The sequence below is a fragment of the Anabrus simplex genome, chromosome 9, assembly GCF_040414725.1.
Source record: "Anabrus simplex isolate iqAnaSimp1 chromosome 9, ASM4041472v1, whole genome shotgun sequence".
Taxonomy (NCBI): Eukaryota; Metazoa; Arthropoda; class Insecta; order Orthoptera; family Tettigoniidae; genus Anabrus; species Anabrus simplex.
In genome coordinates, this window is record NC_090273.1 from 45615843 (window position 1) to 45630359 (window position 14517).

The following is a 14517-nucleotide window of genomic DNA, read 5'->3' on the forward strand; positions in this document are numbered from 1 at the left end:
AACTTTTCACTAATCATATCCATGTACTTCTGTCTAATTTCCTCGTCCTGGAGACTTTCTACCTTTATTCGTTTGCAGACAGATTTCACTTTCTCTACCCTAGGCCTAGAGATACTTAGTTCACTGCAGATCAGATAGTGGTCTGTATCATCGAAAAATCCGCGAAAAACTCGTACATTCCTAACAGATTTCGTGAATTCAAAGTCTGTTAAGATATAGTCTATTATGGATCTAGTACCTCTAGTCTCCCATGTGTAGCGGTGAATAGCCTTATGCTTGAAGAATGTATTTGTAACAGCTAAACCCATACTAGCACAGAAGTCCAGCAAACGCTTCCCATTCCCATTAGCTTCCATATCTTCCCCACATTTACCAATCACCCTTTCATATCCTTCAGTTCTATTCCCAACTCTCGCATTGAAATCGCCCATTAGCACTATTCTATCCTTGCTGTTGACCCTGACCACGATGTCACTCAATGCTTCATAAAACTTGTCAACTTCATCCTCATCTGCACCCTCACATGGTGAATACACGGACACAATTCTTGTCCTAATTCCTCCCACTGACAAATCTACCCACAGCATTTGCTCATTTACGTGCCTAACAGAAACTATGTTGCGTGCAATGGTATTCCTGATAAAGAGCCCTACCCCAGACTCTGCCCTTCCCTTTCTAACACCCGTCAAGTACACTTTATAATCTCCTATCTCTTCCTCATTATCTCCCCTTACCCGAATATCGCTTACTCCTAGCACATCCAGATGCATCCTCTTTGCTGACTCAGCCAGTTCTACCTTCTTTCTTCCATAAGCCCCATTAATATTGATAGCTCCCCATCAAATTCAAGTTGTTTCCAAGGAGTCCCTCGCCTGTCAAATGGGAGTGGGACTCCATTACTCCCATAGGTCCGAGGCTTGCTTAAAGTGTTCTGAGCTCAGTAAATTCATGAAGCAGGATGCTGCCCTACTTGCACATAGTCCAAGTGAGGATCTCTCCTCTAATGGGTTATGGACCACCAGTAAATTGTATAGTCCTAGCCGCCTGAGCACAAGGAGGGCCACGACTCAGATTATGTCCAAGATGCCCACTCCCATTCCATAGCAACTGGTATCCCGACTCTCAGGACCACTCAGCCGTTGTCCATGGTTCACGAACTAGGACGTGACTACAGTAACCCACAAACATGAAATGCTGTGTATTGCCTGCATAATAAGTTACTACGATATTTGGAAGTCTGTTTTCAGCGAGTCTTCGAACCTTCAATTTTCTCTCTTAAAACATTTGCGTTATGTGACCGTTACAGTGTTACAGGTGAACTATGATATGATGTTTTATTTTTATTGACCTAACCTGTACTGTATAATGTTGTAACATAGGCATTTTTAAATAGTAGAATTCTGTCTATAGTTCCTGGTCACCTGTAACAACAGTATTTACTTCTCTCCCCCGTGTATAATGTGGTTATGTTGGGACTCAACCCGAAGGCTGGTTTGATTCTCCACAGCTCCACCAACAGCTGTCAAACAGCCTAGGCATCGCTAAAGAGGCGTACTAGGGAAATGAGGAGTGAGGTAGTTTCCATTGCTTTCCTCACCGAGCCAGACATTGTTATTGCATATCAGTCTGCCAAACCCACTGAAATGCATGCAACAACCGACCCTATGAGCGATATTTTCACACCATTCACAACAGGGACTGGCTGCATAAAGAATCTTATTACTAGCATCACTGATACTTCAGTCACTTTCATATTGTCAAAGCCAAGGATGAGACTGAGACAGGTCAATGAAAGTAACACATTTATTCTAGCCCATACCAGAAGACATACTGTAAACACTACATCTAGCTAGCAAAGGCATCCCTGCCCCGTAGCCATCCAAATTTCGGTTTTACAAACGAATTTAGATTGTCCCTTTCCCCTAGTGTCGATACTGAACTGTCACCAAATACAATACTGTATTTGCTATTTTGCTGTCACTCCCCACACTGTCGATTCAAAAGATACAGCATAAAGGTGCGTCCACACCAAGATGTTTTTGTTAACTTTGTTAATAAACATTGTTAATGAACAATGTTCATGAACATTTCTGTCTGTTAATAAACAAAATAGCGTGTTCATTAACTTTTCGAGCCAGTTGATAAACAAAATTTCTTTAACTTTTGTGAATTCTGTAAGAAGGAAGTCAGCTCCCAGACGAAACTATCTTTACATCGGTCTGTTTTCAGACCAACTTTGCTTTATGGGAGCGAAAGCTGCGTGGACTCAGGATATCTTATTCATAAGTTAGAAGTAACAGACATGAAAGTAGCAAGAATGATTGCTGGTACAAACAGGTGGGAACAATGGCAGGAGGGAGCTCGGAATGAGGAGATAAAGGCTAATTTAGGAATGAACTCGATGGATGAAGCTGTACGCATAAACCGGCTTCGGTGGCGGGGTCATGTGAGGCAAATGGAGGAGGATAGGTTACCTAGGAGAATAATGGACTCTGTAATGGAGGGTAAGAGAAGTAGAGGGAGACCAAGACGACGATGGTTAGACTCTGTTTCTAACGATTTAAAGATAAGAGGTATAGAACTAAATGAGGCCACAACACTAGTTGTAAATCGAGGATTGTGGCGACGTTTAGTAAATTCTCAGAGGCTTGCAGACTGAACGCTGAAAGGCATAACAGTCTATAATGATAATGTATGTATGTATATATGTATTTGTGAATGAAACTTTTCATTAACTTTTCGTGTTTTCGTTAACATTTCGGTTCGCACATGCGCAAAGACGCAATTAGAACACGCAAATTCGTAGCGCGGAATACAATTCTTTTATTAATTTTTCGAAATAGACTGTCGAATCGCAAGCAACTCATATACACCATACAAATACATAAGTGAAGTGTAGGAGTATTTCTCTTACACTCTTACATGATCCTTGGTAGGAATCACCAGTCGCTAGGAATCTTCAAGTTATACTTAGTCTAACATTAATGCAGATGGCATTCCGACAAATTTGTATCATTTCTTGCAATTTCAGACTCAATTACTGTCAACAAGAACTGAAAGTCTTGTGGGGACATTCTCAGAAAGTTTTGAAAGCCTGCTGCATCATGAATTGAAAGTTCTGACATAGGCCTAAGTGTCCTCTCCAAACTTAATTTTAAACGCTTTTCCAATATTTTTCTTTGCCACACTTTGCGTCTGCATTTTTCTCTAATTGCACTCATTAAAATAGTGAAAGCTGCAGCTGTATTTTCTTCTTCCTGACCCTATCCATTGTAACCTCACAAACAGATATTTTGGTGTGGACACAATGTTAAAGAAGTTTGTTAACAAAAGTTTATTTGGTGTGGACACAATGTTAAAAAGGTTTGTTAACAAAAGTTTATTAACATCTTGAGAAATGTTTTCGTTAACATTGTTCATTAACTTTGTTTCGTAAACATTGTTTATTAACTTTGGTGTGGACTAACCAACTCAGTTTAAAACGTTCTGAGAACGGACAGTTATGGTTAATAAACAATGTTAACGAAAACATTTCTCAAGATGTTAATAAACTTTTGTTAACAAACCTCTTTAACATTGTGTCCACACCAAATAAACTTTTGTTAACAAACTTCTTTAACATTGTGTCCACACCAAAATATTTGTTTGTGAGGTTACAATGGATAGGGTCAGGAAGAAGAAAATACAGCTGCAGCTTTCATTATTTTAATGAGTGCAATTAGAGAAAAATGCAGACGCAAAGTGTGGCAAAGAAAAATATTGGAAAAGCGTTTAAAATTAAGTTTGGAGAGGACACTTAGGCCTATGTCAGAACTTTCAATTCATGATGCAGCAGGCTTTCAAAACTTTCTGAGAATGTCCCCACAAGACTTTCAGTTCTTGTTGACAGTAATTGAGTCTGAAATTGCAAGAAATGATACAAATTTGTCGGAATGTCATCTGCATTAATGTTAGACTAAGTATAACTTGAAGATTCCTAGCGACTGGTGACTCCTACCAAGGAAGGATCATGTAAGAATGTAAGAAAAATACTCCTACACTTCACTTATGTATTTGTATGGTCAAATACAGTAGAGACAATACACGACACTTACGGATTTCGCCTTGCTAAAATGGGAGACAATTCGACGGTGGCGCTCCTAGTGACTTGACCTGAACAAATCGCGCTAAATTCAAATATCAATGGAAATGTACATACGGAAATGGATAAATAAATTATGTCTAGAAAGAAAGTGGTATTGAGATATTAACTTCGAAGTTGCTAAAGCAATTCTGGATAAATGAATGAAGAATTATTTAAAAGGTTATTATTCAAAGACTGAAATTAGACATATAAACAAGGTGTGAAATGGACTGCTGTGAAATGGCTTGATCTTTCATTTATGCATTACTTTTTTAGCTTTAGCATACCTGCCTGAAATCTTATGGTTGGATTTGTCTTTTTTCCTCATTTAAAAACAATGTATCATCACATTAAGACATTTGTCAATAAAAATATCGGCACATTCCTTACACATATGATGCAATGAATTAACATTTATTACGGTATAATAGCTGGACAATTTTCCTCTTAACATGAAGCCTACTAACAGAAAGAAAATCTATAAAATCCCGGCTTTAATCTGAGAAGAGGGATAAAAGAAAGAAAAGTTTGAAAATGTTGTCGATAGTGATGCTTTGAGGAATATTTGCGTACAATTAGAGTAAAAATGTAACATACCCTTGGCTGTATAGTCGAGGATTTTTAAAGTCGCTGGCCTGGAAATGATCTGAACAGATCTTACAATTCTTACACAAGCGTAACGTCCCTTCTTTCTTGTACACTTTATCCAAATCGCTTCTGTGACATTTCAAAACCCACAGATCACACCTACAACAACACATCGGTATTGAAGGTTAACTGCTGCACTATACAATAAAATATGCGAATTATGTTTTAAGCCCGTTAAAACATGGGTCGAGCAAGTCAGAAGATTATGAAGTACTATAATAATCTCTGTCACTGGAAGAATATATATGCATACACAATATTACTTACATGTTCTTGTCACGAGGGAACCTGAAGAACGAGCGCGCATTTTTCTCTACTTCGTAATTACTGCAGCCAAACACAGCACATACCTTTCCCCTCTTGTTGAGAGGAGATATCAAGGAATGACACACGCTACTATTTAATTATGTCAACTCACTGAAAACGCATAAATAACACCAAAAACTTCACACAAAAATACACGTGCTCTTATGACAGAATCAGTACCGTTCAGGTCTATCCGCTAGAGTGTGCTCCAATAGCTGTCCCTCGATATCTCGCTCAGTGTCGTGTATTGTCTCTACTGTATTTGGTATGGTGTATATGAGTTGCTTGCGATTCGACAGTCGATTTCGAAAAATAAATGAAAGTATTGTATTCCGCGCTACGAATTTGCGTGTTATAATTGCGTCTTTGCGCATGTGCGAACCGAAATGTTAACGAAAACACGAAAAGTTAATGAAAAGTTTCATTCTCAAAAGTTAAAGAAATTTTGTTTATCAACATGCTCGAAAAGTTAATGAACACGCTATTTTGTTTATTAACAGACAATGTTTATTAACAAAGTGCTATGTCCATAGGTTACGGCCTCCTTTAGTTCTCACAGAATTAACCACAACACTATATAATGATCCTTTGTTGTAATTACACGCAATAGTCATCGTTTATAAGTATCTCCTTTCGCAATAAGAAACAGACAGAATGTTGTAGAATATTCTTCACTTTTCTCGACGGTTCCTAGCAGTTCCTACCTCAATAGGTCAACAGGGTCATTTATTCAACCAACCAATCAGAGCACAAATCTAGACGATTCGGCCCCTAGAATGTTCGGCACACATCGAGAAACAAGAGAAGATCTATAAAAGCCGAGAGCAGGGTGTTGGCCCGCACAGTTCAAACGTGGTTTGAAGTTGAAGCGATCACAAGCGATTACTCTTGGTGATATATTGTTAACAAGAAACTCATTTTTTATTGTGAAAGCGAAGTAAAAAAAAAAATGAAAATGGCGCCAGCAGTAGGAATCGATCTTGGAACAACCTATTCGTGTGTTGGTGTTTGGCAACACGGAAAAGTGGAGATCATAGCCAACGATCAGGGCAACAGAACAACACCTAGCTACGTTGCCTTTTGCGACACAGAGCGACTAATAGGAGACGCCGCTAAGAATCAGGTAAGTGGATTTTTCGCATTTCAGTATTTCGGACGAGAGAGTTTTGTATTACATGTGTACTGTGCAAATGAAGACCCATAGCAAACTCCATGCACAGTTGTTTTACAAATGCTGCATGTAGGGTTGCCATACGCCCTGAAAAAGTGGAATTGTCTTGAATTTGAGCATGTGTCTCGACGTTTTAACTGAATTTTTAAAATCGGAGAACATTATTTAAAATTTTTCTCAAATGCTTTTGAAAGGGAATGTCACGTCTTTTATATGCAAATCTAGCCAATAACATTGAATATTATTCAATTTTGGAGTGGTCTGTAAAGTAAGTATTTTACTTATAATTTCTGTTTAATTTTTAAAATCTTTGGTAATGGATGGGACAATTCACATGGAATTACCCAAATACACTCGTTGGAACCATAGGCGCCAACTTTTGGCCTTGAGCACAGGGGCAAAACTATATAAACTCTTTACGGGAGAAAAAACACCATTGCGTCCCCGTACCATTATATGCATGGAGGTAAGTGCTCCCCTGTAGTCTGTCCCTGTGTTTGGAACTTGTCGATGTTGGCGTCCTGGGTTTCATCCTAAACCTTATGGCAACCCTAGCTGCATGGCATTGTAAGATAATTGCGATAATTTCCGCAGGAAAAAAAATCGAACCTAATGGATGTGTTCATTGTAGGGTAAAATGAAAATGCACTTAAATGAAAACAAAACCTTTGCAACTCTTAGGAATAGGAGTGAGGTAGAGCCCTAGTTAACACACTTTAGAATATGACATTATGTCACGAGTGGATATAGAGGATGTCTGAGGAGGAATGGTCAGTATTCAGGGATATGATTCAAACAATAATTTGAAGCAAAAAAAAAAAAAAAAAAAATTAATGTGGACATGTTCCTTATTCTGGATTGTTTCAGATATAGAACACATTTAATGTCAATTTGTTTTTGGGCTAGTGGCGAATGCACGTGTCCTTTTTGCCTATTTCAAAATGTCATTAAGTTTTCCACATGTCCTGTTTTTTGTACACGTGTTCATGGAGCATGGATACGTGCAGAAAGTTGCTGTGTGTAGGTACTGCATCATTTCACAATATGTTCTTTCTGCATGGGTTGTTGAACTACACGTTCCGAAGATGAATGGGAACTTGGAACAATACCTATTTCGTGCAATGTAATAAAAACTCTGGTAGACTCTCTATGATAAGTATTCAACATGTCTGGAAGCGCTGATGGTATTCAACAGCAGCAAGAACACTTACCGTCGCAGAAGTCGTAAACATATGCACAATATCTGCATATTTTTCATTAGTATAGTTGTGTGGCATTTTAGCCAGCGCATACACAAGCACGGTTAACCAATTATTCTCTCTTGATACATTCTTGGTCCCCTGACTAGTTCACTTGCAACATACCATGGACAACTGCCCGTTTTAACAAGTTTCTTTGATGGCAAGACATCCCGAGCAAAGAGGTTGGAAGAAATGGAAGTATGTTAGGTTAGGATAAAACATCAAGGAGTTAGGTAAAGCACACACATGCACGCCACTAGTCCAAAAACGAATGTATATCAACTGGTTTCTCTCAGAAACCTAATGAAACAATTCGCATGCCGTAGCTCATTATTCGACCAGCTACGAGCACTGTCATTGACCGACATGACATCATTCCCAGAGTTCATAACTTGCAGCTTCTGTTGCCAGCCCGTACAGAATAAAAACATTGAATAAAGGCTCTGTTGACGTGTATAATCTATCGTAGCAAATCCAGACCAATCTGTGCCCTGACCTGGAGGCTTGTGCCCACCCCCCCCCCCCCCCAATCTCCCCAGGCCGTGGCGCATACTGTCCACACATCAAATTACCTCAAAACAAAACTATTAATTTTAAATTCACAACCTCCATACAAAGCGATAGCAATAATTCAGCTAAACCTTCCTTTACCCTACGGTAATTTTATAATGGTTTGTAGCATACAAAGATGCTCCTATCAGCAATCCCATGAACTAACCAGAAAAGGGGAAATAATAAACCCTCCCTTGCCTCTCCCCCTGGAGTCTCCATGTGCATTGTGCGTAGTGTGTTAACTAGACCTTTTGCCTGGAATGAGAAGCATTCTTTTGACGCTCAATACATGCCTTGTAAAATCGTGTTTATGACCACCATTATGTAGCCACCTGTTGTAACTTGTCAGTTTAGGAGAGCTAGTAGACTTTTCAAAACTAATCCTGTCCTAAATTTGTCTTCTTTGGTGACCCATGCTAGGAATACCTGGCAACACTTCTAGACTCTTGCAAACTTCTACAAAAACTCTAATCTTATTCTGAGTAGCCATGACTTGTAAATGTTGCTACACACAGACGTCTCCCAAACTTCTGGGTGGTAGGGGAGCTCCCTGTTATGTAAACACAACTTATTATTGCTGTGATACTCCAATCCTCGTCCCACTACTTCCTTCTGTCGTTAGGAGCATATATAGGCCCTATATCCACTTTTTAAAATTTTATTAACCAATTAATACCAGAATCATTGCTGCCCTGGCAAGGGCTGCACTTGACTGCAATGGCCATGTGAAAGTTCCTAAACTTGTACCTCAAAACGTGGATTTTGTTTCTGAAAAGATATATTTTTATATTTTTTAATTGTTTTTTCATGCAATAATTCCACTGTTCAGCCTTTAAAGAAAAGCTTAATGAAGTTAATCAAAATATGAAAAGTGTTGATACGGTTCTTGTTTCAATGTCACAAGGTTCTGCGTTCCTCAATTAACCCTCCGGTAGGAATAGTCGCCTGTTGCACTTTGTGTAACGTTCCCCCCCCCCCCCCCAAGAGTTTTAATGATGGGAAATTTAATTGGAAACTCTTCTATTACCTCCAGTGGATACTCTGAAACTTTCATGGACGATTTTACAACCAATTAATGTAAGTCCAAGCTGTTCATTTCTATGCCCGTTTAAAAAACATCTGCATGCATGAACATTGTAAGCTCTCTTTTTGTTTCCTTCATATGATCTTCTACAAGACAAGATCAGTACATGCAGACATTTCCTCCTGTTATTGACTAACAGCAACACGTGGCCATTCGTTCCTGCAAAATCTGGAAATCTAAAAAATAAGTGGCCATTGAGTAATCAATTCTACTCCATCTTTATATGGTGTTTTTGAACAAGTACCCTGTTTGTTTTCTGTGCAAGTCGTCAGTATTGGGCCCATAATTCATTGTTGAAAGGGGAATGACTGCTTTGTTCTTCTTGGGCATGAAACTGAAAAATGTAATGTCTATCTGAAATTGATCTTTTTATCTGGCAAAAATTCTTGGATTTTTTTTTTTTTCCATTCTCAAAGAGTTTGTACATAACATCTCACGCTTCTACATCTGTTCTGCATCTCTTCCTGCAGGGAATGGTTGCCTTGGAATTCTTGATCCTTGAAATCTGGAATTATCAGTCCTAAGTTCTGGTCACCTGTGATATGATGGACATTTCATGATGTACCAAAGAATTTGTCACCGGGGCTGGCAGGGGGGGGGGGGGGGAATGCTTAATGTCACATAATTATGTATATGCCCTCTGTCTAGTGCTCATTCCTAACCATTTCATGTTTATTTTATTTCCAGGTGGCTATGAACCCTAAGAACACTATCTTCGATGCCAAACGTCTTATTGGTCGGCGTTTCGATGATCCCAAGGTTCAGAGCGACATGAAGCTATGGCCGTTCAAGGTGGTCAACGATGGTGGCAAGCCCAAGGTTGAAGTGGAGTACAAGGGAGAGATAAAGAGGTTTGCTCCTGAGGAAATCAGCTCTATGGTGCTGACAAAGATGAAAGAAACAGCAGAGGCTTATTTGGGCAGTACGGTTAGGGATGCTGTAATCACTGTGCCTGCTTACTTCAACGATTCTCAGCGTCAGGCTACCAAAGACGCTGGGGCAATTGCAGGCCTCAACGTCCTTCGTATCATCAATGAACCAACAGCTGCAGCCCTTGCTTATGGCCTAGATAAGAACCTGAAAGGAGAAAAGAATGTTCTTATCTTCGATCTTGGAGGTGGCACCTTTGACGTTTCCATACTGACCATTGACGAAGGTTCATTGTTTGAAGTGAAAGCCACAGCCGGCGACACTCATCTGGGAGGAGAGGACTTCGATAGCCGTCTAGTAAATCATTTAGCAGAAGAGTTCAAGAGAAAATTTCGCAAGGACATCCGCAGCAACCCCAGAGCTCTTAGGAGACTGAGAACTGCAGCAGAGAGAGCCAAGAGAACACTTTCTTCCAGCACAGAAGCCAGCATAGAGATTGATGCTCTATATGAAGGAATAGATTTCTACACTAAAGTATCGCGTGCCCGATTTGAAGAGCTATGTGCTGACCTGTTCCGGGCTACACTGCAGCCAGTTGAGAAGGCTCTAGCTGATGCCAAGATGGATAAAAGCTCCATTCATGATGTGGTACTTGTTGGTGGATCAACCAGAATTCCCAAAATCCAAAGCATGTTGCAGAATTTCTTCTGTGGCAAGCCTCTCAACATGTCAATCAACCCAGATGAAGCAGTTGCATATGGTGCAGCAGTCCAGGCAGCTATCCTCAGTGGCGACACCAGTTCTCAGATTCAAGATGTTCTGCTTGTGGATGTAGCACCCTTGTCACTGGGAATAGAAACAGCAGGGGGAGTGATGACAAAGATCATCGAACGCAACTCTCGAATACCATGCAAGCAGACCCAGACATTCACAACCTATTCGGACAACCAACCAGCTGTCACCATTCAGGTGTATGAGGGAGAACGAGCTATGACAAAAGATAACAACCTCTTGGGAACATTTGACCTCACGGGTATACCACCTGCACCAAGAGGTGTCCCAAAGATTGAGGTAACATTCGATATGGATGCCAATGGTATTCTCAATGTCTCTGCCAAAGAGAGTAGCACTGGAAAATCTCGAAACATTACAATCCGCAATGACAAGGGGCGGTTATCTCAGCAGGAGATTGACCGAATGTTAGCTGAAGCAGAAAAATATCGTGAAGAAGATGAAAAACAGAGGCAAAGAATATCAGCTAGGAATCAACTGGAGGGATATGTATTCAGTGTGAAACAAGCTCTTGAAGAGGCCGGACAAAAACTGAGTGAAGCAGACAAGAACAATGTTCATTCATTGTGTGATGACACTGTAAAATGGCTGGATAACAACACTCTAGCAGAGAAGGAGGAGTATGAAGATAAACTGAAGGAGCTGCAGAGCAAGTGTGGACCTGTGATGATGAAGATACATCAGGGAGGATGCAATCAAGGAGGTGGTAACATGGGAGGGAGCTGTGGTCAGCAAGCAGGCAGTGGTGCAAGACAAGGCCCTACAATTGAGGAAGTAGACTAAAATGGTGCACTGGAGTGCTTGTTTGATGTGCAGATTAGGGTTAATGAACTGAAATAAACCAAAGAGAAAAAGAAAGACTGACTTGAATGGTTTTAATGTTGTGACTTGTGCTGTGTGTGTGGTTTTTTGTTTTCATTGAACAGTATTAAATTTTAGACTGTACATAGGACTTTATTTATGTATTTATTTATTTATGAATAAAGTGTTTTGTTTTTATGTTGTTATTTAATAGTTTGTTTGGCCTAAATACTTATCCTTCAACTTCTACCTTTATTTCCTTCATTGTAGTTAAATTTCAGTTTCTAAATGTTGTGATGACAATGATAGCTAAATAGAGATAAGATGAATGTGTCTTCTGAGTACACTCTTAGTACTTGCATTGATGTCTTTTGCTGTATATTAATATTAAGGCATTCGCAAATAAGTTACAGGTATCCACATAGTGATTGCCTTACATTACAGAAAACCTTAAACCAACTTGAAGTTTATTGTTCAAGTAATGGTTTAAAGCTCAATTGTGGAAAGTGTATAATATAATATGTTTTTCTAAAAAGAAATTTAATATCTTCTTAGAGAGTAAATTCCAAAATTCCTGGGAGTACTGTTGCACAAATAAATAACTTGGGTGTATAATTCACAAATACCCTGGACTTCAGTTATCACATTGAACAGATATGTACAAAAAATATAAAAGCCTTTCAAACACTTGGCTACATAACAAGCTATTAGAGAGTGTTTTCCAGTTTACTTACTTTCCAAAACCTATATGTAATATTAGAATATTGCACCTGGATATGGAATCTTAATAGGTTACCTGACCTTGTTAACAGAACTGAATCTGTGATGTATCAGCCACTTAAGGAAGAAAATAAACAGGTCACTTTATCACGGCCAAATATGAATAATGTTGCCTGAATAATAATGCAGAAAAGAAAGTATTTTACTTGTTATGACTTTTAAGTTCACGCAGTCCTATTATGAATTGATCCTTGAAATAAACTGTAACTAAAGAATCTTATTCTGTGAATTTAGTTCCGTTCTCAATTAATGTTGAAATGAAAACGCTGCTTGTTCTAGAGAACTGCCCTGAGTTTGACACCAGTCCTATCCTAATGATTAATTAATGTCTTGTGCAAATTCATTACCAGTTTATTTAATCACAGATTTGAGTCTAAGTTCTACCAAGACTCTGATCACTTGGAAAAAGTCCAAGTTTGTTGGCGCTGTTAGACTCCATTAATTACATCAGTAACTTGGTAAAGTAAACATACAGTTTGAAGGAATATTCTATCACCTTGGTAAATTCAAGTACTGAATTATTTACAGTTTGATGTTTCACTGTCAGAAAAGTGCTAACACTTGTTAAATTTAAATACCAGTACTGAATTGTGTACAAGTCGGTATTTCACAGTCAGAAAAGTTTTATCACTTCAAAATTTAAATGCGGGGTTATGTTAAATCATTTTGTCAAGAAAACGTACAGTTTGATGTTTCACTGCCATACAAATTCTATCACCTCATGAAGTTCATATATAAAATTATGCTTAAGTCCTTAATAAAGTAGAATCGTACTCATGAGAAAAATTTAAGTTCAAACCATACTGTTCATGTAAATAATTAATCACTTGAAATGTACACACCTTGTAGTGGAACATCTATTGTCACATGCAACACAATGCTAAAATATTCTAAGTTTGATCAAAGCGTTGCAGAGTTAGAGTTCCATAACGCAGGCTTAAACTTTAATCGAGGTCAAACTGGAGACTCGCATTATGGCTACAAAGAATGACCAGCAGCCAACCGACCGGCCTCGACTGTGGCATAAGGAAACTGGTTTAACAAGCGAAATGCCTGCCTTTTTATTCAGGATCTCGGAGAATTGAAGCTATCTTATTCAATGTCTCCCTTAATATTTGACCTATTTCTTCCAAATTTGGGGATAATGGTCACAAAAAGATGATGTAGTTCACTTTCCCGTATAGTAATCCAGTCAAAAGATATTTGGGTGATAGAATAAAAATGAGATGTAACTCGGAGACAAGTCTCGAAGGAGGATTGAGCTGGAAGTCACTTGCGAGACAGAACTCGTCGTGTATATGAATAAAGTTTGTTTCTCGCTAATGAGACTTGTCTCCTTCCGTTTGAGACGAGTCTCGCACACTGGCTCTGGCATCTCTCAGCTGACGAATGAATTAACAATCGGAAAGCTACAAAGAGTGGTTTTGTTGGAACAGATGTAAGTGTTAAGGGCCCCATACATGCGCAGACTTAGTCGGAGGTAAGTCTGCACAAACCAGTCTCTTCAGATATGTCTCTGTGTGTATGGCCAATAAGTCTGCCGACAAAAAGTCTGCAGGCAAGTCTCTGACATTCTAGCGCTGCCTGAATTCAGCCGGAGACTTTGCGACGAAAGCGCCATCTCAGAGTTGCGGCAGAAAATGTAAATGTGGTAACTTACAAATATGAAAACTGAAATTTATTTTTTGCGCGTCTTTTTCGTGCAGAGCGCTAAATTGTGTCCAAATAACAACTCATCTCCTATACCAACTATCTAATTAATTTCGATCCGTATACATTTTTCAACCATCCGAAGCCCATAATCTTAAAGAGAAAACAGCTGAGCGTGACGTATTCAACTTCCTCGGTAAATAGTCATTTAGTCTGAGCGTGTGTGGGCTACTGCATACTTCCGACTTACCTCCCGGAGGCAAGTCTGTGCAGGTAAGTATTCCAGAAGTCTGCGCGTGTATGGGGCCCTTTAGATTTACAAGCGAAAAAGATTGAAAAGCAACAGTGTGTTCTCAAAAAAAAAAAAAAAAAAAAAAAAAAAAAAAAAACCAGAACAACTCATTTCAGTGCAAAAAACAGGTTTTACAACTGCAAATGGAAAATCTTTTACGTGAAAGGGAGAAAAGAGCAGAACAAACAAGTACAACCGAAATGGAAC

The 14517-nt window shown here is 39.1% G+C and overlaps 1 protein-coding gene across 1 annotated transcript; it reads left to right on the forward strand.

Annotated features, from left to right (window-relative positions):
• Positions 1 to 5952: 5952 nt before the first annotated feature.
• LOC136880926 (heat shock protein 68-like) lies at positions 5953 to 11732 on the forward strand. The gene is made up of 2 exons (XM_067153455.2): positions 5953 to 6200; positions 9813 to 11732. Exons 1-2 carry the CDS (start codon positions 6027 to 6029, stop codon positions 11568 to 11570), a joined length of 1932 nt encoding a protein of 643 aa, XP_067009556.2. The 5' UTR covers positions 5953 to 6026; the 3' UTR covers positions 11571 to 11732.
• Positions 11733 to 14517: the final 2785 nt, after the last annotated feature.

What these genes read in the sequence shown, in the direction of transcription:
- LOC136880926 (XM_067153455.2), top strand. Translation starts at nt 6,027, where the DNA reads ATGAAAATGGCGCCAGCAGTAGGAATCGATCTTGGAACAACCTATTCG. An exon ending in GAGACGCCGCTAAGAATCAG is followed by an intron (nt 6,201 to 9,812) that starts GTAAGTGGATTT and finishes TTTTATTTCCAG; the next exon opens with GTGGCTATGAACCCTAAGAA.